Raw genomic sequence first — 27,070 nt, forward strand, 5'->3', positions numbered from 1 at the left:
CATTTAAAATGGACTGAGCAACATGGAAAATTGTTCTGTGGTCAGACGATTCAAAATCTGAAATTGTTTTTGGAGACGACGGACACCACATCCTCCTTACTAAGAGGAGAGGGACCAGCTGACCTGTTATCAGCAAACAGTTCAAAAGCCTGCTTCTCTGATGGTATGGGGGTGTATTAGTGTTGGCATGGACAGAACGCACATCTGGAAAGGCACCATCAATGCAGAAAAATATATACAGGTTTAAGAACAACATATGATTCCATAAAGATGACGTCTTCTTAGGTAAGGCCACAGCTTTACATGGCTCAACACAGGAGAACCAGATCTTCAGGCCAACACTCAGCTGTGCACCTGCACCTCAAGGATAAGGGAAACTCCTTTGAGAACCAAAATGTTTATATTTTGGATCCTCAGGTGGGAGGGGAGTGAGATTAATCTGCATGTGAATTTAGCTGCATAAATGGAGAATCTCATGCAGTTTAAAGTTTCCACATTCTTCAGTTTTGAATTGACAAAGTTGGCAATGGGAAGTGAAATGTCTTCACCTATGGAAGAGAAGTGCAGTTGCTTTGTGTTTTATTTCATTTTATTTTGTCTATTCTTTTTTGGATTTCCCTTGTCTTGGTTGACTGACAATTTCCACCAGACTACACAGACTGCCTCCATTACAGCAACACAGCTGTGTAGTACATGAGTCTGGGTGCTAAACCAGCCTGCCTTCAGTCCAGTTAAACAGCTGGTGAACCAGGACTTTTGAAGAGCTAGAATCCTACATCACACAAGAATGGGACTGTTGTTCAAAAATGAATGTGAGTGTTTTTTTTAAAAAAGGATGTTTTCTAATGATAAACATAGACCTGTCCCAGCTTTATTGTAGATGTGTTGCTGCCATGAAATTAAAATGACCTAATTTGTTTTTAAATTGGTACAAATTCTTAGTTTAAATATCTGATATGTTGATGGGTTTGAGATTTGCAAATCATTGCATTCTAATTTTATTTACGTTACACACACCATCCCAACTTTTCTCGAATTGGGGTTGTACTTTTTTATACAAAATTTAGGGCAAACAACAAGTTAATAATTTTGTACACAGTGAAATCCACAATGTGAATGTTGATGTACTCCAAAGTGTTACCCTGAGGTCTGATTAGCGTCAGTGTTACAGGATGTTGCCAAGTCATCAGCAGACATCTGCCACATCGAAGCACAGAGAGGCTGAGGCTGGGAGATGGCTCACTGCACTTGTTGTCACCATACATGCAGAGTGAGGCTTGCTGGCTGAAGAGGAAGCCGTCGTTCTGTAATACCTTGGTGCTAAACTGCAAAATGTGTGACAGCTGTTTACAGTCTGACTACAAAAAGCTGCTGCCACTGCAAGATGAATCACTAAAGCTAAATTGATACTAAAAGTGAAGGACGAGCAGCAGGAAAAACAGAAAAACAAAATAGTTTAAAGCTTTACTTTTCATTGGTCCAGATTTGAATTGTGTCATTTACTTTTTTTATTTACATTCCAGTTTTTACCCTAAACTCCCTATTATACTGGTAGGCACATTGAGGTTAGTTTTATCTGATCTGCAGCAGGTGAGAGGGGGTGGGGGAGAGCAAGCTTATTAAACAGTCCATTGTCACAGAATCTTGTGTTCATCTACTCAGCATTTGACTAATTTCACTCATTTAGTTCATGTTTCAATTCAAACATTGAATTTATGTTTAAATGAAAACTGTTTATTGCTGTGGTGGAAAGCAAAATAGTTTTTCTTTTAGGTCTGAGAGATTCTGTACTCTTGATTGTGTTTGAAGTGTGATTATCAATGCATCTTGATTCATTTAATACGTTTTATATCACAGCCCTGTAATTATAATTGAATCAAATTATGTGATTCCCACCCATAATTCTAGCTGACCCCGTGGCTAGATTAAATAGGAGACAGAGCTAAAGCTAGCCCACTGCTTGTACCTACACTCATGACAGAAGATGGCACATTTTTAATTGTGGTGTAATTATTATTGGCTCTTTCAATCCTAGGTTAGCTAGCACAAGAGGTAATCTAAGGACAGCACCATGAAAAAACATACATACATACACACATATATATATGCTTTGTTCCCACTCCTGTTCTACATGGGCCTGAACCCTCTCAGCCAGATGATTGCAAAGAGTTGCTATGGATACCAGTTCCAAAGTCATTAAATCCCCTACTGGTATAATAACCTGGTCAAAGGATGAGATAGAAGCCGATAGAAGCCACTGACATCAAAACATAAAATCCCCTCAGAATGCACAGAGGGTTTCACCCCAATGGTGATCTGCTAAGTGAATGTCTCAGGCAGCAGAAACCCAATGCGGAAGAGGAGAAAGAGGAATCCTTATGGAAAGATAAGACCCTGCATGGCATGCACCACCTGCAGATTGAGGAAATGGCTGATATCAACAAATCCTACCAGTTGCTAGAAAGGGCTGGACTGAAGAACAGCACAGAGGCACTAATCACGGCAGCGAAAGAGCGGGCCCTCAGCACAAGAGCAATACAAGTTCTATCATACCAGGCAGGACCCAAGATCCAGGCTGTGTAAAAATGCCCCTGAGACAGTCATATAATAGCAGGATGTAAGATGCAGGCAGGCATGGAATGCAATAACCAATTGACTGGAATAGTGTACAGCAGGGGTGGGAAATCCTGGTCCTTGAGTGCCACTATTCTGCATGTTGTAACTATTTCTCTGCTCTAAAACACCTGATTTGAATCAATGGTTGATTAATAGGCTTCTCCAGAACATGAAGAGGTAATTTAACCACTGAATACCAGGTATGGACTGGAAGTCCCACAGCCAAGGTGGGAAACTCTACCAAGAGTGGTTGAGAATGGCAGGACTAAGATACTGTGGGACTTCCAGATCCAGACTGACAAACAGCTGATGGTTAACCAGCCAGACATTGTGGAGATAGGTAAGATACAGAAGAAAGCAGTGGTGACAGATGTAGCAGTCCTAAGTGACTGTAACATCAGGAAGAAGGAGCACAGGAAGCTTGAGAAACACCAAGGGCTGAAAGAGGAGATAGAGAAGTTGTGGAAAGTCAAGGCCTCGGTGGTACCAGTGGTCATCAGAGCACTCAGTGCTGTGACCCTCAAACTGGAAGAGTGGCTCCAACAGATCCCAGGAACAACCTCAGAGATCTCTGTCCAGAAGAGAGCAGTCCTAGGAACAGCTAAGATACTGAGGAGAACCCTCAAGCTCTCAGGACCTGAGCTTGAAGTGAAGTGGAACCACCCATGTGGACCAAATAGGGCGAGATAGAAGTTTTATTTGTGTGTGTATATATATATATATATATATATATATATATATATATATATATATATATATATATATAATATGTGTTTCCTCCTTTCATGCTAGGATTTTACACTGTTTTTTGTCATTGACTGGCTTTTCCATGCAGCATATACTGTACCCCCACCCACATTGGAGCCTGGCTGCTTCACAACCACCTACAATGCTTTGCAACAGGTCTGATCAATGGCAGAGCTGGTGTGCCCCTGTGGGAAATAAGGGTTATGAAGTCTGACAGCAGAGTGCACGCTGATCCCCTTCATCTTGTTTATTTCTCCAGGCGATGGGAAGCCAGAGTGCGCTGTGAAAAAGCGAATCATATATTGATTTTAGTAGGGAGAAATTTGTTGGGCCCTCGGGGGACGACTTAATGAATTGAAAACGTGCATGTGGCTTCCTGCAGGTGGAGGTGTGCAAAAGTCTTTAGCTGTCTGATTGGAAAGATTTCATATAATTAAAAAAAGACACTCCACACAGAAGCAATTTAATATATCTGAAACATCTCTACAGTGCAAATGAAGACAAACTTCATTTTACTGATTGCTCATGAATATTAAAACTCTTCATTTAGGCCTTCTGAAAGTAGATAAGTGATCTGTAATACTGAAGACATGAAGCTTCATCTTTTAAGAAACAGAAGTTTGGAGAAGAGGCTCTTTGAAATGTTTCCACTTTTTTTTGTTGTTGTTGCTGTATTTTTTTGCTTTGAAAGATGGGGTATGTAAAACTCCACAGGTCTGAGCATCTTTGCAGTATCTCTAGGAGTGTTTGTGAGCTTACACAACAGCCTCCCTGTAAGGTCCTCACCAGTGATCTGGCAAACTCAATTCATCAAGGACCAACCTTTGTGTGCTTTGTGTCTGAAGATGTTGAAAACGTGATGAAAAGCAAACTAAATTACTGTCACAGTGGGAATATGCACTCAAAGAATGTTCCTATTTTGAATTAAAGCTTGAGTATTCCTTGAAGGAATGGATATGGCCCACTGCCTATCATGCAACAGTTTCAGACTAAACTTGTCTTATGCTGAGAAGAGACTAGAGTTACAGCTGTTTTGTTGTTCCCCCCCCGAGTGCAGGACAAAATCACATATACAGTGTCAGCGTCTAGTGGCTGAAAATAAACACACGTGCTCCTGTTGGGTGTAAATGAGGTAATGTGTGATCTCATGTGATACTACAAGATCTCTTCAGATATGCCAGTCCTGAGAGAATCAGTTGAAGATACTACACCGAAGTTTACCTCAATATCTGTAAAATTGACTGAGTTGCAGCCATTTTTGTGTCTAGTGTCGATTGGAAGTGGTGGCCATCTTGAATGGGGTTGACTCCAAAAATCTGTTGTAGATGGACATCCAACAGTTACTTGTTGAGAGTTTCATTAAAATCTGTTAAGTGGTTCATGAGATATTTTGGTAATACTACAGACACACACACACACACACACACACACATAAATAGGCAAAAAACATTAATGCCCCTTCGCCTTTGGTGGCAGGTGATAACTAGCATAAAACAACCAAAAGTGCTACTGAACACATGTTCAGACATGACATAAAGTTAGTACAAATAATGTTTCACATATCAGGACACAGGTAAAAAAATCCTCTTGTCTTGACCAGGTTTGAAAATTGAGTGAATAAAACCTGTCAAAAACAAGATGCATCATTTTTTTAAACAAAAATAAATTGTGAAAAATAATACAGCAGCTTGCAGAACCTCTTTTAGCAGCAATAACTCTCAGCAGTGAGTTTCTGTAGAACTGTATCTGTCATGTTGGGCGGAGAGAGAGGCGAATCCAGAGTGCAGACTCATCTTCAAAGAAATTCATTTATTAAAATGAATAAACAAAAACAAAAAGCTGATGTGGCAGCAAGAACAAACATGGGCAAAAACATGGCATAGAAAAGAGATCATAGAGACAAGAACTGCAAAACAGAAAGAATGAACCGGCGAGGAAGTGGAGAAGGTGAGCAGGTTTTAAAGACGGGTAATCAGGGGAAGTGAGCACAGGGGAGTAATTAGAAAACTTGGGACAGGTGTAGATGGGCGTGGCATGCAAACAAGTGATAACCTGAGGAGAAGAGAATGATGACATAAACAGGCAACAAACAGGAAAACAACAAAGACAATAAACCAAAACCAAAAGAAACCAGAAACAAGAAACTAAATACAAAAAGAAACACACTGCCAAAACAAAACCTGACAGTATCAGTCTATTACCATTGTCTTGCATGCTGTGCTCTTATGTGTGCAGCACAAAAAAGACTGAGTCTGTTATATAATTCCTTCTGAATGTTTGTGGCACTTTTTCAAACTTCACTTTAAAAATAAATCAAGTATCATCAACACACAGCTCCGACTACAGAGACCTCTATCGTTGTTGATGATAAATGCCCCGTGCATAAGTAATGTGCCAGTGCAAAGCAAACACATAGGTCCTTATAATCATTCTGTAGCGGGGCTAACAGGTCTGATAACCCTCAGAGAGCCCTTAGAACTACTTACCCTTTATGAGACCCTTAATGTCTCTAAAGTTCCCATCGTTTGAGTAGCAGCTCCTTGATGCAACTTCTCCTCTCAACGCTTATAGAAGCAGCAAGGATGCATTTAGTTTTTCACACCGTTTCTGCATTTCAGTGTAGTTTCTGTATAATAAATTTTAACTGTATTTTGTCATGTTTTGATGTTTATGTGAGGCTTTGATGTCTTTTTAACAGTGGTAGAAGGCATTCCAACTTTGAACCACAACTACACATTGTATCTGTCTCTGTCTTTTTTTCTTACTTCATATTCCTGCTTGAAGCCATAGCCCTCGGATGTCTTCATCTGGTTGATGTGCTGTAGGAGGTCAGCCACCCGTACAGCAGGGTGGAGCTGGCCCGTGTGATAAGGTGAGCTCTTCCTTCGACAGTGACGTTGGGGTGAGCCTCCCAGTAAGCTGCTGGACTCATTAACGGAGCTGCGCTGCTCATCTGGAAACACAAATACAAGCAGTTCAAGGCAATTTGCTGACACTGGGACATGGACTTTGTTCTGTGTATTTCATGCAAATAAGTCTAAGGGGCAGCTGAGAAAAAAAGTCAGCATTTCTGCAGGGATGTGTTGGCTGTCTGGTGTCACAGTAATTCAAACAGACAGGGGATTTTACTGCTAAACACACCCTGTGTTCTGACAGAACAGATTGCATACATGCTTGGAAGTAAACACGGCTGAAGGTCAGGAAGGAGGAAGCTGCTTTCTTTCCACAATCTCTCAAGAGGACCCATATGTTCTTTACTGTCTTACTTCGAGCGTTGCAGCCGTGGGTGTCCATGAAGGAGTGGACCATCTTCTCGTCCTGCTGGAGTGTGCTCTGCTCTGTCATGCTGCAGTCCAAAGAGCTCAGCTTCCGACTCTTCTCCTGCCTGTAGGACATGGCTGCCTTGTTGATGGCTACCTTCTTCCTGCTGTAGAGATGCAGGCAGAAAGGAGGGAGGATAGGGAACAGTAACAAAGGCCAGCAGAGAAGGGACAGAATGAGTGCATACCAGGTAAAAGACACAAGAAGAAAATGAAAAGAGCGAAGTGAGGAAATGAGAAATTGCAGTGAGGGAAATGTGTAAGGGAAGAAAAGATTGAACCTGCACGCAGAGGGAAAGTGAAATCTGGTGACAGTAGGAGACTGTTGATAGGGTTGGAATTAAGGTGGTATCTCACTGGGCTGTGAGTGTTGGAGACTACAACGTATAGCTTGGCAAATCAAAATTGCAAGAAAACTTGCAAATTTTTTGTTGCAGTCTCCCTGTATTCTGAGAGTTTGCAACCAAAGAGCAATGACACGGCCAGTTTTTGAAAGTCATAGCCTATTTTTATGTGCACAGCTCACAAAACTGCACTCTTGCACTCTTGGCCATGTGCAGTATTTAATATGAAGATGGATAGATTTGGACCAGTTTTTTAATAAACGTTTTTTAAAGCTAGACATTTGTCTCAGATGTTTCTGTCAAAGGAGAGCCCCCATGCAGGAGAGGAGTTGGAAACATCTATGACAAAACTCAGGTAGTGTGGTGATAGGTTGTAGATGCCTGTGATGACCCTGACTATTTTGAGAAAAAAATTGTAGCAGTTTCTCAGAATCTCTTCAAAACTTGTTGACAGCACAGTGGTTAGAGTAGCTGCCTCATAGCAAGAAGTTACAGGTTCAAAACCATGTGGAGTTTGGATGTTTTCCCCATTCATGCATGGATTTCCCCTCACAGACCCAAAACCTGTTTGTTAGATCAATTGGTAACTGTTCCAGGTACATTAGTATATTGTCCCTAGATGTGAAGAAGAGAGCGTGAATGTCTCATTTGTCTTTGTGTCACTGTGATGCAACCTATCCAGGGTGTCTCCACCTCATAGTTAATGAACCCTGGACATAGGCACCAACTCCTTGTGACCCTCTACAGAAACTGGGTAAATAAAGTGAATGCATGTCCAAAATTCAAATGCCAGGACCCGTGCGCCTCTGCGACTAACCTGAGCTAGTTGATAACCACTGCAAATGTTGCAAGACATTCTGGAGATTCATTCACAAGAGATATTTGCCAACTAGTCACAGCCCAGTGAGATTCCACTCTTAGGAGAGGGAAGAAGAGGGATAAGATGGGGCTACAAAGGGCAGGCAGGGGGGAGGGGTGGAGAGGAGTAACTTACGGGTAATAGGGGTAAGAATAGAAGTCCCTTCTGAAAAGCATGAAGGAGGAGGAAAGGAGAAAGACAGAGAGTGAGGGAAAAAAAACAGAAAGGTGACTATGGTTTATCCAGATGGGCATCAGGAAGATAAATGAAGTGTTGGAATGCTCTCAGCTGAGAGTTATGGTTCAAAAGATTAAAAAAGATGACAAAGACCTCAGCTTAAAGTGAAAAATGTCACATTTTATGATGTTTGCGTTGAAATATTCTTTCTTAAATAAGTTTTTTGCCTGATTTCACATTCATCACATCAAAATACAATGGCTATATATATGTGTATGTATATATATGTGTATGTGTGTGTGGGGTGTGTGTATGTGTGTGTGTGTGTGTGTGTGTGTGTGTGTGTGTGTGTGTGTGTGTCTGTCTGTGAGCAATCAAAAACACCTCAGTACATATCCTTCAATTCAGATCAGAATCAACATCAGGCTAACACCTCTAAGTAGTAAGGGATTCCAGTAAGCAAGAGACATCATGAAGACTAAGGAAGTCTCCTCTCAGATCAGAAACAAAGTTGTGGAGAAGTACAGATCAGGGATGGCATATAAACAACAATATCCCGGAACCCAGGACATACCACAGAGGAAAAAACAAAAACAAAAAAACTCCACTATGTCTGACACAAACTTAAAGACTCTGATCATGCTTAGAACACCACCCCCACAGTGAAACATGGTAGTGGCAGCATCATTCTGTGGGGTAATTTTTTTTTCTTTCTGTGTATGTGTGTGTGGGGGGGTATTTTTGCAGATTTATTTATTTTTTCTTGTATTTAACTTCATCTGGATTTCTTTGAGTAGGTCCATTACTTATAATCAAATTAAACACCTATTTAAATTCAAACTGTGAGACAACACAGTTGAACTAATACTGGGGAATCGGGGGGTATTTACTTTATTTTTTTTTTGGAGGAGGAGAATTAATACGTATTTAGTACAATAAAGAAATCCCACGACAGCAACAACTTTAAAGATAACAGAAGTCAAATCTGGATTCACTTAAAAAAAAAAATCACACATCAGAAAGATTTGGAACTCCATTTGCAGCCAGTTTTCTGTCAGCAGACAAACAGACTGACAGACAGATGGGCATAGAAAGCACTTACCAAAGGGCTTAAAAACACATTTGTGATAGTTGTAGCTTTAGAAGACATTTCTAGGATCTCTTATCAAAAGAAACAAACTCAGAAGCTTAAAAATAGCAGTTTGAGTGTAGGTGTTGCTGGAGGAGAGTAACAAATACACAGAACTAGACACTAAACTAATAGCTAATAAGAAAACCTAACTGCCAGGTTTATTTGGTGTAAATGCAGGCAGATAAACATAGTTCCATGAAAGTTTTGTACAACATATGTTTTAGGACAAAGGGAATCGGTTTTTGCTTCTTTTAATTATTAGAGAACGTTTCTATTTTTCTTTTGTTTGGTTTATGCGGAACTAATGTTATAGTATATTTTTAGTGCCTACTTCAACACAGGCGCTTTTATAATGCAAAACACAATGAACAACAATAAGTCCTGGCCATAATTATGTACCTTTTTAATACCACATTTGACAAAAAAATTGTAACATCATTTTCACTCATTTACCGCCTGCTGGCAGGTCATTACTTCACCCAACCAGAGAAACGGACTGGTGAGCCTTCAGAACTGTTCAGTCTAAACAGTTTTTTTTTTTATTAAGCCAGTTTATCAGTGGGCTGCAACTGTTGGAGACTACTAACCCAAATACCAAAAAAATATATAATGTAAAAAAAATAAATCCTGATATTTTTTCAATAACTTCAGATTTACGTACATGTCCATTTTTTTTGTTTGTTTTTTTGTTTACCACATTCCTCTGTTCTTTGACTTGGATCCATTAGGATTTACCTTTTTAGTGCATTTCTGAATCTGACCATCAGTTTATTCTTGTTGCTACAGATAAATTAAAAATGTCCAAGGATGTTGCAGCATATGCAAGAAAGACTGCACGCATCTTTTTTCGAGGAACCATTTGAAATAAATGTATACATCCTAAAAATTGAGATGAATTTTGGCATTCAGCAATCATTGCTTGTATTTGACACAGGGTTACATCCTGAGTTGGGGGNTGGGGTGGGGGGTGGTCTGATGTTTTTCCCTCCGAGTGCAGGACAAAATCACACATACAGTGACAGCATCTAGTGGCTGAAAATAAACACACGTGCTCCTGTTGCATCAGTCGAGTTTTTGTTGTGCCTCCTAGATTGGCCCTGTGAATCTTATCAGTTAAAGCCTGCTTTTCACCCCCCCATTCAATCTCCCTCTTTTCAATGAGAGAAACTCCTCGTAACCAAACAGTCTCCCTACCCCCTTCTCAAAAAAAAAAGCTAAAACAACCTTCCTAACCAATTACAAGGCCATCCACTGGCACCTCACAGCTGCTCGCCTCATGTAATTGAGTGGGCAATGGAATAACATGCCCCTTGATGAAATTTTTCACACTCAGACGAGTGTTCCACCATCACCCAGTGAGGAAAGGAAGAGGCCACTGCAGGTGAGATACTACAGAGGTAATTTGCAAGTGGAAAGCAGCCAATGACTCCCCGAGTGAGCAGGCTGCATGTGAATGTGCTCAGCCGACATGCAGACCTTGAAATTAAAAGATGAAATGAACACAAAAGCTTGGATCGGGCAGTAGTGGGAGAGTTTAGGAGTTAATGCTCCATCGTTTCACAAACTCTGCTTGTAATTTACTCTCATTGGCAGATGCTGTCCTCAGTGGAGCCTGGCTGCCAAGAGGGAAAGAGATGGATTACCTCCTGTGGAGGGGCTGCACCGCAACAATGAACTGGTAAAAGATCTGACCACCTCCCTGCAGCTGGCCAGCAAGCACACAAACATTCACTCACCCCTTCTTCACAATGATGATGATGGCCCCCAGCAGCAGAATGAGGACCACCAGACCTCCTGCGCAGGCTCCCAGGATCAGACCCATGTCCTCGGCATGTTGAGACACCTCCAGAGCCGTCTTCGAGTCCTTACAGGCAGCTTGGACACAACGGAGATGAGAGGAAGAGTCAGAGACAGAAGATCAATCTGAGGACAACCCTTACTATGAAAGCTTATTCAGCTTCAATTAACATTTGTATTTTTTGTCATTTTATTCAGTCCTCATACATTTAATATGGTAGAAACTGTACACTGTGTTTAAAGAAAAACAAAAGAACAACATTTATTTTCACTGTTTGACAGTAAATTGGACTAAATCTTTCCTATTTCGGTCAATTAGAATTTCCTTTTTTTATTTGATAAAAGCTAAATAATGAGAGAGAGATGTTTTGACTTCATATCGCTCAAGAAGGAGAAAAAAGTTATTTAAAATTTCTCTTTCATTATCCTGGTATTAAACAAACATAAATAATTTGGGGAATCCCAACTGACCAAAAACAGGAAAAGTTTAGTTTGATTTAACGTCAGAGAGTCAGAAATCATTTGATTATGTTAGTTATGTATCTTTTTATGCACTGGACGTAAACATCTGTTTTCAGCTATAAGCTTCTTATCCTCATCATTGAATCCAGAACATTTGACTACATATAAAGCTAGGACTGAACAGGCTTAGGCAGGAGCAAAAAGCTGATGTAAACTAGCCCAACCTACTTACAAAACAAATACTACTCTTCAGAATAAAAAGGGAAAAAAAGATCATTTACAACTGTACCCCTCAAAAATACATTTTCTAACCAGCTTTTGGAAAGCTAAAACTGAAGTACTCATTTTAAAGTTTATACTTGCTTTATTCCAACATTAAAAATCATCTTCTTTTCTTTCCTTTTTAAGCTTTTGGAACAGTACACCTACAAACAGTTTCCAGATCATATTTACTCTCCTGCATTAAAAAAATATTCTGTTTGGAAGTGACATTAGATTAGCTCTGAACATTATTTGAATTATTTTGTAACAGCATAAGTCAAACTAAGAAACAATGGATCGGTGTGAGCATTGGACCACTTTTATTTATGATTTGAATGGCTTGTTTTTGTAGAACAGTTATTGAAATTAAATTTGTTTTAAATGCTGATCCCCACAATAAGACGTAAGGAAAAAACATTGAGTAAATTATATGTTAATATCGTAGCTCTTAATTATGTGTAAGGCCTTGTACTTTCACATATCTCTAGATTTATTAAGGATTGCTATACAGAATAATCAAGATACTACATGTAGAGATTTATTAGATTTGAAGGTAAACACTGAAAGCATCCTGTTGATCTTTCCACTGCATGTCTGTGTTGGTGGGCTCTGGATTACTGAACTGATTTATGGCACAAACCAACGGGAGCAGGCAAGTCTCTTACCACTAATCAGAAAACACTGCAATAAATTAAAAAACAAAATAAAAACAAAACTAAGTTGCCTCTATTTAGTTTGACTTCCACTTCATGTTGCATGTTTTGCCTCATCTGCTTGATTTCTTTTAGTTGTAAACAACCAGATCTACAACACATTCCCAAACATTTAAGAATGAGCATTCCTTAAAGGTGTGCATATCACCCACCACCGAAGGCAAAGCACCACTGAAGCCTTGGTGTTTATGAGTGTGTTTGTTTATCTGTACTGTTAGCAAAATATTTTATGAATCACTGAACAGATTTTAGTAAAATCTTTCAGAAAGTCAATCTATAACTGCCAGGTTTGGTGAGTAAGGACCCAAGGATGCAGACTGAACATGAGGGCTGGTAGCACAAAAAAAGAGAAATTTAATAATAAAACAATTCACAGAAACCAAAACAGAGTAACACACATGGAAAAGGCAGGTAATGAACATTATGACAGACTGATGACTAGATGAGAACTAGGAGTATAAGTACTGGGAGAAAAGAACTGACTGTCTGAGGGAATGCAATGGTGAACGGCACAGGGGAGAAACAGGAAAACAACAAAGGAACATCATGACAAACTGAAAAAAACAGTACAAACTAACAACCATGAAAACCCAGGACCATGAATAACTTTTGGATTCAATCTGATTCAAGGTGGTGTTTAATGCTTTTTTATGTGTCATTTAGGTAAGATGTTCCTTTATGTTTTCTTTTTTTAGTTGCTGTTTCCATCGGAAAAAAGATGGTTGAAACTAGTTCTTCTTTGTGTGAAATACTATCAGTGAATCACTCACTTTGGATCATTTCTGGGAGTCTTGTGGGATGTTTGACTCATGATTGATGTTAACTTCTCAGACGTAAATGCTGTCATGTATTTCAGTCTAAAATTGTGTGCTGAGTACACCACTTTGTGCTCCAATGAGTGATTCAAAAAAGCATGCATATAGAAAAATGTCAGGGAAAAAAAATGTTTCAGAAATCTGACACTAAATATTGAGTGAATGAGAGTACAGTTTGTCTTGTAAACATGTTTCAAATGTGATGTTTACAAAGCAAGGGGTTGAAAGCAGTCTTTAACACTATTTGAGCAAAATATAGGTGCACAAAGAGGAAAATCACAATCCATCATTTTGAAATGCTGCAAAACAGGCATATTTCTTCACAATTCTTTTTGCAAATGTTCATTATTTGCTACTTTAAATATATAAAATTTAAAATCTCATTAGCCTTTGGCCCAGTTGCAATGTATACTCTTAGGAGCTAATGAAAATAACTTTATGAATAATTAGCTGACAGAATTTACAACTGGTAGAATTAAGTTTAGCCTATTGGACTGGCCCTTGGCAACAGTCCCAGTTCCATTTGTGACCCTTCAGAAAAAAAAAAAAAAGAAAAGAAAAGAAAAGAAAAAAGTTGCCCATCCCCGAAGTATACCATCACTTTTTCTCATTCGCTACACAAAGTTGTGTTTTTGTTTTGACGAAACCTGGTTTTATAGCAACGTCTCAGACCCAGTGATCTTGCTGGATGAACTAATGACTTCACACAGATGAAGAATCCGAAGCCCCTCTGGATAACCTGCATGTCCTGGATCTGCAGCACACCTTCAGTCTTAAAGTCCATGTTACATCATGTTTTGATGCCAGAAGGACTACAATCTTTGACAATAATAACATAAATAAATTATAATGAAATACATTTTCACTATGAAGATGACCACCAGAGTGCAGATCTATGGAGATGTTGACTTTTTTTCAGAAATCAGATTATTTTGAAGATAAAAAGTATAGCTTTTAACAGGAACATGCCAAATGGGCGTGTAGCTCCTTATTATAGCAAGACAGTACAGTATGGAGAAGTGAGGACCTGTACCTTCCCCAAGAATCCAGCTCAGCTCCCCCTCACTGACTGATGAAGGCTATTTAAGCCACCAGACAGGGCACATCAACTAGGACGATATGTTGCTTTGGCCAGAGGACTGAGGAGTGGGGACCTGCTAAACACACAGGCGAAGGGATGGAAAAAATAAAACCCCTCCCAGCCATGCAGAAGAAATCGAAGATTTTGTTGTTTTGTGGAGCTGTTTGTCCTGGGAATAGCTGCCTAAATCTTCTCATGGGCAGCGCTGAGATGAAAAGTAGGATTTCCTATTCCTCGACTGCTTTTTCTGGTAACACAGGGCTCTGTGGGTTTGAGTTGTGCTTTGAATGTGACAGCAATTAAAACTTACTCCTAATGAACCACTTTTCTGTCAGTTTCAGACTTTTTTGCTTACTGACAATAAAAACAGTCAATGATGTTAGTGAGAGCAGCTTTATTGGGAATTCAATCATATTAATCTTCATCATATAGGCTCAGGTTTGAGCTGGAGACTTTGTTATGACTACTTTCTTTTTTGTCGGTTACATTATTATTCTTACCAAGAAATGTGGAAAAAAGCAAAAAACAAAACTTATATAATAAGCAGGCTGATGCATTAACATGCAGATTCTAAGATGCACTTTACATCTGGCAGCTATAGTGGAATAAAAAGCTTGTAGACAGAATCTGTGCGCTGCTATCAGCGGAGTGAATGTCTAAACATGTTGGAAGAAACGTAACTCTGGGTATCTAATCGAGCTGATGGCCACTCTAATTCAATCTGCTCTTTTCACGGTCACAGAGTCCGTATGAACAACCATATGAGATGGCTCACACCATAAACTGTCCCTCTCTGTGACTCATCTAAACTCCCGCATATGTTTCACCAAAAAGATGAAAATTTTGTATTAAGTATGACTAAATGAAAAAAGTACTTAATTTTTTTTCCATTCAGACTGGAAGTGTGTCATGAAGCTGTCGCCTTGGAGATGAGAAAACAAATAAGTCTGGGAAAAAAAGAGTCTGCTTTCACAAGTATAGCAGCAACAACAGGACTGAAGCACATCTCTGTGTTTGAACAAAGTGTGAGAGTTTTAGCTTCAGCTTGAAGAGGGATCTGTGGCCATATGATGCAACAGAATGCTGAGTTTGGCTTGATAAGCTGTGGATTGGTGGTGACTTTAGCTCCTGGCAGACGTGGTACAATCACACAAATCGTGCTGGGTGACTCATTCTGCCTATGGGCCATATTTAGAAATAGGCTGTTGTAGAAAGTTTTATTGGGAATAAATAAAAATCAGTAGTGGTCATCCACAGAGAAGGTCCATTGTGACATCTTTTTATAGTAATTTGTAACATCCTCATGGTGGACTGCAACTTATTAGCTGGGACATATTGCGTTAGTCTGGACACAGATGAAGGAGGAAATAAAACGTAAATCCTGCGCCGCCAGCAGACAGACAAAAGCTATAATTGTCTTCGCCCATCAATCTAATTTCTTTACCCACTTTTGTCTCTCTGTGTCACAAGGAGCTGGTGCCTATCTCTAGTGGTCATGTGGTGAGAGGGGGTGGACACCCTGGACAGGTCTCCAGTCCATCACAGGGACACAGAGACAAATGAGACAAACAACCATTCACACTCTCAATCACACCTAGGGACAATTTAGAGTTACCAGTTGACTTAACAAGCCTGGTTTTGGTCTGTGGGAGGAAAACAGAGTGCCCGGAAAAAATCCATGCATATGCTGGCAGAACGTGCAAACTGTGCCGCCTATTCAGTGGTTTCCACTTCACTTCTTCCTTTAGTCATGTCATACTTTCCACTGTTCTCTTTCATTTAATAACCCATCAGCATGTCATTTGCTGTGATTTTGATGAGCACAGAGTAACAACCCAAAGCCTTCATCCTTTATAACTTCAGCTGCCTGAAAAAAAGCTAAAAATCACATCCTGTACAACATAAAAGTGCCAAATCAAATCCCAATAAAAGTCCTGTAACAAGCCTGATTTACCAGTACCATTGTGGCTGTATAGCACAGAGCAGCAGGGAGATTGTTCTTTCTGTTATCATTTCTAATTTGCTACTCCTCCTGCAGCTATATATTAAGAAAAACAAAACAAACAAAAATCCTGCATACAAAAAAAATACCTCACAATGTGTGACTAAGTCTTTTGGTAGTAGTAGATTCATGTAATGGTAGACAAAATTCACAAAATCTGCAAAGAAACTGAACTAAACTGAACCGGCATTTTGACAGTTTTAACACATTCAGTTTAATTTTCATGATTTTAATGTCAGGATTTTTTTTAAGTTTCTTTTGTGTTATGTTTATTATTTGTAATTCTGTTTATTTCTTTGTCATTCTTGTGTTTAGTTTTATGTTTAGCTTTGCTCCCTGTGCCCTCTGTCTTCAGTTCAGTACCTGTCAGCCTGCCTCACCCATCTGCACCTGAACCTCGTTTGCTAATCAGTTCACCTGTGTTCACTTTCCAATCACCCTCTGCTTTTTAAACCTGGTCGTCTACTTCAAATACCCACTGGTTCATTGTTTGTTGTTGTCATTGTTTCTTTTTAAAAATAAATTGGTGTTACTTTAGAGCTCCTTGTGTCTGCCTACATTTGGGTCCAGGTCCTCCCATTCATCCTCCCCCCATCACATTTACCAGAGTGTGATGATGTCACACACTAACCTTTTGAGCTGTCTAATTTTCCAAAACATTTAGAACTTCTCAAATTCCCAAACGCTTTATGTGACTTGTACAGTTTATACATCAAAACATAGAGATTTTTGTCTTCTTTCACCCAGTGTGTCTGTCATGGATGTAAGACTTCTGGTTTCCTCTCAAATGCCTCCTCAGAAATGTTCTAGTAATTAATTTTATTTATGAATAAAAATGATGATAAATTAGTTCCTGGAACCTAGTGAACCTAGTTTGAAAAGCTAAAATACAAAAAGGGAGACTGTAATTGTGTATTCATTGTATAACACTACTTTGAATGTGAAACATGTTGTTAGAGGAGTTTTTCTACATCATGAGTCATGCTGCCACCTAAGTAATGTATTATTCTGCATTTCTGTTTTAAACAGAAGGATGTTTTTCACTCAACTTATTCTGAGAAGCAGCAGCAATTTAAAGTGTTCATGAATAAAATACTTCATTGAACAGTTCCGACATTTTAAAGCTGGATTATGGAAAATATTGAGTGAAAGCTGAGTCAGCAATAACACTGTTCTTTTCCTGTTTATAATTTCTGCTGTATGTTCTCTGCAATCAAGCTACTTCCACATAACATTGTTTCATTTTAACCAGCCCTGAACTAAAACATCAGCTCCATCAGAAACAGTGCGCTGTGACTTTAGGTTTTTGCAAATTTTACACTTTTTAAAATGTATATCTTTATTTAAAAAAGAAAATCTTAATAGAATTCCACTGAGGCCTCTTGAATTCCTTCAAAAACTCTTATTTATTTAACTGCTTTAGTTTACTCACATTATTTTTGACTTCTGCAAAAGTGTTATTGATCTGCTACTTTTAGCTTTTAGCTACCATTTGCTACTTTTACCTACTGTTTGCTATTTTTGCTTTTAGTAACAGTTTTGCTTAGTTTAGCATAGATTTTGATCATTTTAGCAACCAATTTGGTAATTTTATCGTTAACATCTGTTGCTACTTTGAACCACTGTTTCATCAATTTTAGCATCATATATTTCACTACTCGGTAAATATACTCTATATCAAAAGAGTATAAGTATGTTAAAAAAAGATTTGTAATATGACAAACAAACTTTACAAATATAAACATAATTGTAAATTGCTCAAGAATAATTGTGAGTTTATAAAAACACAGGTTTTCTATACTATAAAATAGTTTGTTTTCTTTATATTTATTCCTTTGGGAATTATTTTTTTCCACCACTGGATATAATTATGAGCTCCAAAGCACCATTTTATTTATAAATATCACTGTGGTATATTAAATGTATGTTAAGAGTTATAAATAATATATTCTAGTGTCTCTGCAAGGGTTGCAGCAGATTCTGAGAAAAGACTTTTAGAATCATAAGCGAACTGTATATTTTTATTTATTTATTTACATTTTGTATGTTTTTATGCAGAAATGTACAGTCATCTGTGATATTCAAATAAACAGATTCCTAAATATATCTGATTTCTATCACATGTGACTGGATACACGAACAGACTTGTTTCGTTCTAAATAAACGACCTGGATGTCTTTAAAGGTTGGTTTTCTGACATCAGATGCATTTTTATGGTCCAACAACAAAGGCAAAGCCGACTGGCTAGAACTGCCTATAACTCAGTCAGTTTTACAGATATGAAGCTACTTTTAGTATGGTAGAAGCTGAGAGATATCCTCCGCACATACTGTAAGTGACACACATTGCACATAATCTTTGGCAATAATTAGTTTGTCTGATAGCACAATAAGTTATGAACCTGTTTATTTATGTCAATGAAACTCTCAAAGTAACTGTATATACATCTGTTACTGATTAGTTTTTGGAGTCAACCTGATCCAAGATGGCTGTCGCAGCTAATCAACTTTGACAAGCACAAAACTAGCTAAAACTGAGTCACTTATACTGATGTTAAGCTATAGGCTGGAGTAATAGTAGCTGAGTACACTGAGTACTAACTAATTGAGTAAGTTCTTTGTTTAAAAAAATGGCCTGTAAAGTGCATTTCTTTAACAAATGCTACCTTTTTTTTGTAGCTGTGGTTGGTGTTTTGGGTATTTTGTGGACGGAAAAAAAAAGAATTTCTTCCACTCAATGAGGCAACAACAAAAAAAGAAAAAAAACAACAAAAAAAACCCTTTGCCACATTTTACCTAAAAATGTTTTGAATAAAGGTCTGCTTTTCCACAACTAAGCAGAAACAAACATAAATAAGCAGAATTTTTGTTCTGTTGAGATTGCATTGAGTTGTCAAAAGGATTTTAAGCAAAAACGTCAAATGTTCCAAGAGGAAAAAGCGAATGTGATGCTTTACCACTGGTTAAGCTGACATGAATGGAAAGCCTCTCATAATAAAATGATAAATCTTTCAATAGGATTTAATTTATATTGAACATGTGAACACTGTCAACAAATTGTAGCCAAATTTCATCTGATGACAAACCCACAAAGTCAAGAAAATGAACCTCCGCCCACAACAGCAGTGGGTTGGCACCGGCTGTCTGTGTGGGAAGCTGCTGAGAGGAAATGAGAAACAGCCAGGAATGGTTTTAACAGCACCTCTGAGCCACTTTGGAGACAAAAGCGACATCAGCATGTCCTCTGGGTCGCTCTTATTTATGCACAACTACAGGAAAAATGGCTCCCGCAGCCCTCCTCCTCTGCCTATGTGACATGCCGGCAGACAGGAGTGAGACAGGACACCTTGATGTCATCGACCCTCACATATTAAAGTGTTCAAGGAGGGCAATCCAATTCATCTGCAACCTTTCTCTAGAGCACTCCAAACTTAATTCAGTTGGAAGGATGGATGGAAAAACTCAATTTCACCTGCTGTCTCTCTATTGCTTGAACTGAGCTCCTTCTATCAGTCCTCCCCTCAAGCAAACACTCCTGGTCACTTCCTCTCTCAGGAAAGTAAAAAGGAAACATTGCTGCATCGTGGATTTCAAAGCCTTCCGAGCCCCGGGGGCCTTTGCCAAAATGTCAGTGTCAGTGATTCAAGTGGAACAGAGAAAGAACAGATGTGTGTTTGCTTTAACCCTTCCTATGATGTCTATGAGGAAATATTGATGAATGAGCAGCTAAAACAACACTAAATCCTTGATAAATTCTCTAAGAAGGACCCTGATCTAGGATACAGAGCCGGCTCTAGCCATCTTGGTGCCCTGGGCAAGATTATGGTTTGGTGCCCCTAAACCCTCTGCATACACAAAACATTTTAAACATGAATGGTTTAACAACATCTTTGAAACATAAAAAACATGACAAATGAGTTGCAATGTAAAGTAAAAGCATAAATATAAAAACAAAAACAACAGACAAGCTGTGGTTTTCCTTTGGTTCCAGCACTGAAACTGCAATTTATTTATTTTTTTATTCTATTGTGGTTTTGTATTGTGATGATAAAAACAGTCTGACCTTAGTAAATACGGGTTTTTGTTCTGTCACGTATTACAGGGAGCAAATCTGTAGCTTTTACTGTTCCAATTTGTGCATTCAATATTGACAAAAATAAGTTTTATGTTTCTAAATTTGAAAGAAAATGGCTCAATTGTTAAACCTATCTCAGTGTTACTCTCACATTTTACCCTTTTATTCTCAGACAAACCTTAACTGATGAACTCAGTGTGAAGTGAAGTGATGTGAGATTTAGTAGCTAAAAAACTCTAAACTCTAAATGAAATCATAATCAAATCAGTGGCAAAGTGATAGAGTGTCCGCCCTGAAAATGGGAGGTTGTGGGTTCAATCCCTGGCTGGGTCATACCAAAGACTGTAAAAATGGGACCCATGTCACTCAGCATTAAGGGTTGGAATTGGGGGGGCACTGCTCCCCCAAATGTAGAGAACACACTCAGGTGTGTGACAATCAATGGTACTTTAACTTAATCAGATATAAAAATACAGAAGTAAAATCATGAAACTAAACATGAACAGTAGCTAAAATAATCTAATGCTTAACTAAACAACAATTAGGAATCTAACAATATCTAAAGTATGAGCTAAACTAAATGTATAGGAAGGCTAAATAAGCTAAAACATGACAATACTAGAACTAATGATACCAAAAGGCCTGCTAAAACAGCTGATGTAATAATTACTAAGATTGGAGTGAGAGAGATGACAGAAACAGCAGAAAGTGTGTGTAGAGGTGATGGGAAGATGGTGTGGTGTGTGTTTGCAGATAGGTCACAGAGGCCATTATCTTTGATAATGTGATGGAATGTTTATCAGTGAGCTCTGGACGGATCCGCAGAGGCAGAGCATCTGCCTAGGGGAACCAAATTCACAAACAAGCAGTAGTTGTTTTGGTTCAGGCAGACTGTTTTTGTCTGCTTTGAAAGTCTTGCTGATACTTCTCAAATGGCGAATCCAAACAGCCAAATTCCAGGACCATTTCGCCTGTTTCGAGCGAAGCAACTTTCTTCAAGATGTAACCCATATTATTTATGAGTTCCAGAAACACAATTCAGTCTGCGGTCCTGTAAAAGAATCGCATCCAACTTGCGATTCAGCTCCCGTAACAACACAGTCTGAGTGTAGTTGGCCAAACCCATCACATTCATTTGATGGGTAACTGCCTAATCCAAACAGCAGAAATCCTGTTATAAGAAATCCAAATATGGTCCCCTGTCTCTTCCCCCCCTCTGCTCGAGGGGAACATTTAGACTGGGTCATTTATGTGCAAAACCATGAAACAGGCAATCCAAATATGTAAAGATCCTCCACGTCTTCCACAGACAGACTCGATAGACAAACAGGATTCCATCGTTTCCAGGAATCCAACGTGTATCCAGCGAAGAATGTCTTCTCAGGGCAAGCTGGCTCTCCTTTGGTCAACCTTCCCATTGAGAAAATGTAATCAATTGCGTTGAGAAACCAGCTGACCAGATCCATGGTTTAAATTTTTTTTTTGGAGAATATGCAAAGACAGGCTCCGAAAAGAGAACAGGGCAGAGAGGCAGAGAGGGGGTGCGGTTCAGGACACAGAGAGAAAAGAAACATGTCCGCCTTCCACCAGGAGCAGAGAGAGAGAAAAAAAAAAGTGTGGACAAACATCTTACTGCTCTGTCCTTTTGTCTTACTCTGACCTCTGTCCTGCGCTGTCCTCTACCTGACCAAACTCAGGACTCTTTTCTTGGGAAGAAAACTAAAGTACAACCAGAACCAAAATATTTTGAGATCTTGTTATTCATGCTGTTCTTTTTGCACTGCTCTTTGTCTATGGCTGTTCTGAGAAAAAGAAAGAAAATGTTTCAATAATAATGTTAAAAATAATACGTTTTTCTTATGCAGAACCTTATGGCTAAAACTACTTGGTAGTCTTTACATTTGGTGATATTACAACTTTTACATTTCCTTAATGAAATGCAATCTGTCTTAACATGGTAAGCTTATTCTATATTGTGATCAGAAATGTGGTAAAAAATGATACAATGTTAGAATAATAACACAAAACTACCTAAACATTTCAGCCATTGTGGTGCTGCCATGGTGTGGCTGCATGAAGCTGAATTTTTACATCATACCATGTTTTTTATAGTTTAAATGCCTAAAAACAACTTAACAGAGACAGAGTGTATTGTTGTAAATTTGTCTTCATTGTTACTGGACCCATTGCTTTGAGATGTCATTCAGTTAAGGTAAAATTAACGTTTATGCTTGTTAACAAAAGATATCATTGGTTAGTTGTACATTTTATATAGCCAATAACACAGTTTGTGATGCCTTGTCTTCCAGAGGAGCAACACCCATCTTTCTTTTCAAGTAAATGCTGTTGTGCATGTTACCAGGTGAAATATACAGCTTACTGCTGCAGGCTTACTACTGAGGCTAATAACAAGCTTAATTAATAACTAACATTAGCTTGCCAGGCTCTCAACATTACTTACAAAGAGCAGAGCAGCAGAGAAAAGCGATATTTTGTGCAAAATTAACAATTGCTTTCAGGGTTCACACAGGTGCTTGAAATCCTTGAAAAGGCTTGAATTATAACAAGGTTTGGAAAGTGCTTGATTTCTGTATATACTCTCTCTCTATATATATATATATATATACTCTCTCTCTCTCTCTCTATATATATATATATATATATATATATATATATATATATATATATATATATATATATATATATATATATATATATATATATAGTGTGTGTGTCTATATATGTATAAAACTGATCACATGTTGATTTAAATTCTGTGCTGAGTGCAGAAAAAAAGCTGACAGTGATTTTAATCAGTGACTGTCAATCTGTTTACTTGTGTTCTCTCAGTCTCCTTATTTCAATTTGTTCAATAAAATAAAATAACTATATTTAAGTATTAAATGTAGTACTGGGTGGCATGGTTGGGCAGTGGTTAAGCAGCGAGCTCCCAGTGAGAAGGTCACAGGATCACTGTGTGGAGTTTACATGTTCTCCCTGTGCATATGTGGGTTTTCTCCAGGTACTCTGGTTTCCTCCCACAGACCAAAAACATGCATGTTAGGTTCATTGGTAACTTTATATTGATCCTAGGTGTAAGTCAGAGTGCGAATGGTTATTTGTCTCTATGTGTCCCTGTGATGGACTTGTGACCTGTCCGGGGTGTCCCCCGCCTCACACACAGTGACTGCTGGAGATAGGCACCAGCTCCTGTGACCAGGAAAGGAGAAGCAGGTAAAGAAAATGGATGGATGAATTATTACACTATTATATCTACAATATAATTATTATTAAGCAATATTTGATATCATTTAGGCAGCAGTAACAGTAGTATTTTTGTTTTTAAATAGAGGTAAATAAATCATGTTTTGACATTTTTGTTTTAACATCATGGAACTGTGGTATTTTTGGTCAAGGTTACCATTCTGTCAAAATCTCATACTGGCTTACGACTGATTTAGGGCTGTTGCCTGTTTCATGGTTTTGCACATAAATGACTCAGTCTAAATGTTCCCCTCGAGCAGAGGGGGGAAGAGACAGGGGACCTACGCTGGCATCAGTCAGCTTGCCAAGAGGAAAATCATGGGAAATGTACCATCTTTTCCCAACAAGATGGATGAACTGGTGCTCACCTACTATCACAGAGAGTATCGTGAGTGTAGCGTGATGCTGTTGTGGTGGTTGGAAATAAAATTTTGTGCATAGTCAAAACCACTGTGGACCTATCATGCTCAGTCACACATAACAGGAAGCCCACTACATTCTTAATACCTGTCTGAAGAACTTGCCAAGACTCTGCAGGGACCATCTATATTCTGGCTAATCTCTTATATTCTAGTGCAATCCTCATTAATTGAAGTGGGCGTAATCAAATCATCATACAACACCTATGGAAACGGAACATTGAATTTGCACCAAAAACATCAAGTATCTGCATCAATCAGTCAGTATCTCTGCCCCTATACATGGGTGTTTCACAGTAGTCTTTTTCTGGTCCAACTCTATATAAAATATGCACAAACAACATTGCTCAACCATTTAAAACAACATCCATTTATATACTGATGACACATCTAGATATATCCTAATCTCCAAATGTCTCCAACATGCCTTCTCTAGTATTCACCTTCTTTTAAACACAAACAAAACCAAGCTAATGATTTTCACCCGTAACTTACCTCTGGCCACCTGTCATTTCAATATCTCCTCCTTGGATGGTACACCATTACAAGATGTCAGCTCCAAGTATTTGGGTACTAGGCTTGACAGTTCATTCTCCTTTGACACTCATATCAACATGCTACTTACTAAAGTTGAATCAAAAATTGGCTTCCTGTATTGCAACAAATCATCCTTCACACATTCAGCAAAGTATACCCTGGTCAAAATGACAGTCCTCCCCAATTTAGTTTATGTTGATATAATCTACAGGACTGCTTCCAAAAATCTTCATAAAATGGATTTCATCTGTCACACTGCAACCCATTTAGTCCCTGGCGCTCCTTTCAAAACTCATCACTGTAATCTGTACCAACTGGTCATCACTCCAGTCCAGCAGGTTGCTTTATTGCTACCAGTTCATTTACGAAACATTTGTCAAAAATCACTGCAACTTGTGCTCCAGTAACTTTATTACCATGACCATTCCTAATGTCCGCTCTTCCTTTGGCTGTTCCTCATTCCAGTTTGCTGCCCCCAGTGACTGGAATGAGTTGCAAAAAAACTATAGCTCTGTACCAATATTCTACTAGCTACTTGTAATGACACTTTACAAATGAGTACAAGTACCCCTGCTTCTGAATGCTTATTGAATATCCTGTGTTTAAAAATATATCCTGTGGAGAATAGGTTTCATGTTTGATTATTTTTTAAAATTGTTTTATAAGAATTATTTTCATATTATGTTTGTATAATTTGCTTTTTGCTGGTCGTTGTTATAAATGAGAATTGATTCTCAACCAAAAATTGAATAATAAATAATCAATTAAGTTAAAAAAAATTGACCCGAATCAAAATGAATTATAATATAATAATAATAATATGAATCACCACTTAACGGGGAAAAATCTGCAAAAATAGTATCAAATACAGCTAAATATAGGGAGCCAAACTCCAGATATCACTGCTATGCTATTGCCGTACCTCCCCTAAATCAATACAATCTTTCATCTGGGAGCTACAAAAGTCAATTTACATTTGTGTGCCAATCTGTCCAATAGATGTTATAAGTGAAATATTTGATCTACTATGATGCTCTAGAGGAAAATATCACCAAAGTCATTAGGGTTTATCCATTTAGGACTACAAATGTCAGCAGAAAATACCAAAACAATCCATCGAACAGCCTAAATCCGATTGGGGAACAGACGTGCAGTTAAACTGCTAGCATAACTAAAATATGTACTCCTGCTGTTAGGTGAACCATTTTAAAAGCAAATAATAGTAATGATAATATTGATGAGGTTTGCAGGTGTTTGGATAAACCAACAGTCTGTGCATGAACTTCCACAAAGACAGGTGGGAAAAGTAAGCTTTTAGAAAAATCAATAAAAGAAGGAATAAAAAAACAACTTCTTCAGAATAATCTTTCCTAAGTGCTCATTTTTCTCCTTATTTGTGATATAACTAATGTGTCAAAGATTTTTTTCTGAGATGCTATTTTTGTGGATTGTCACAACTGACACTTGCCACAAACACTTAGGTTGGAACAGGTCCAATCACAGTGAGTTTTTCACATATCTGGAACAAACCCAGAATACTCATGTCCCGCTCTCCAAAACCTGCTGTGCTGTGAACCACCTTGTGCTATAAAGCAATCCAGTACACTTCATTCAACATGTAAAAGGCACAAAAACAAGTCAGAAGGGAAGCTTTTGGTTATTTCTCAGGTATACTCAAACATAATTACAGTGACAACAAGTGATGTTAAAATTTCACAGCAATTTTCAAACACAAAAGCAGTTTTTACCTTTGCGAGCGATCCGAATGCAGTTTATCCTGGTCTCCTGTGGGAAAGAAAAGGTTTTAATTAATTGGACTGGAAATCATAAAAATATTTAACAATATTATTACAATTTTTGGTGGGTTAGTCGGAGGAAAATTAACAAAACTGTCAACAACCTGCAACACACGTGGTCAGGTATGGACTATTTTTCAAATGACATCTTTAATATATTGAAGACCTAAGCCTAATTTCTACCCTTCTCTGTTTCTAGTCTGAGTCACAGAGTCTTGTATTTTTATATGTAATAATAATAATAATATATAATAATAATAATAAAAGTTGTGAAACCTCACAGCTGTCAAGCCTGATTTTGAGAAAAATGTAATCGCTCAAACGTGCTTTAGCATTTGGGGTTCATACACAGCATTTGTTGTTATTCAACACAAGTGAGACATTTTATGATGAACAGAAGCTGAATGGCAGTGAGACACTGTTTTTTTTTTTATTTTAAAAGAGAAATTTCTGTCACAGCTCCATCTGTTCCTGCCACGTCTCTTGTCTCATGTCATGCCACAGCCACTTAACTTCCCACTCCCAGTTTCTAGCCACGCCTTAGTTTCCATGACCACGCCATCAGTCTCATCTGTTTCACCTGTTCCTGTCACTACATATACTCACAGCTCCCAGTACTCAAGCGCCAGATTATTGAAAGCCTCACAGCGAGTA

General features: G+C 38.4%; 1 protein-coding gene across 5 annotated transcripts in view; it reads right to left on the reverse strand.

Annotated features, from left to right (window-relative positions):
* The window catches only part of ptprua (protein tyrosine phosphatase receptor type Ua), a 391,037-nt gene that overhangs the window by 75,960 nt on the left and 288,007 nt on the right, over positions 1 to 27,070 (reverse strand). For 3 of the 5 annotated variants that reach the window (XM_017431879.3, XM_017431880.3, XM_037975676.1), the window contains 5 exons: positions 26,369 to 26,405; positions 10,932 to 11,070; positions 8,022 to 8,051; positions 6,630 to 6,790; positions 6,129 to 6,316 (listed from right to left, as the gene is read on the reverse strand). In XM_017431879.3, coding sequence (XP_017287368.1) covers positions 6,129 to 6,316; positions 6,630 to 6,790; positions 8,022 to 8,051; positions 10,932 to 11,070; positions 26,369 to 26,405 — 555 coding nt within the window. The remainder of the gene's footprint in view (positions 1 to 6,128; positions 6,317 to 6,629; positions 6,791 to 8,021; positions 8,052 to 10,931; positions 11,071 to 26,368; positions 26,406 to 27,070) is intronic. The other 2 variants (XM_017431881.3, XM_017431882.3) reach the window with 1 other exon arrangement.

Source organism: Kryptolebias marmoratus, linkage group LG5 (assembly GCF_001649575.2).
Source record: "Kryptolebias marmoratus isolate JLee-2015 linkage group LG5, ASM164957v2, whole genome shotgun sequence".
NCBI lineage: Eukaryota > Metazoa > Chordata > Actinopteri > Cyprinodontiformes > Rivulidae > Kryptolebias > Kryptolebias marmoratus.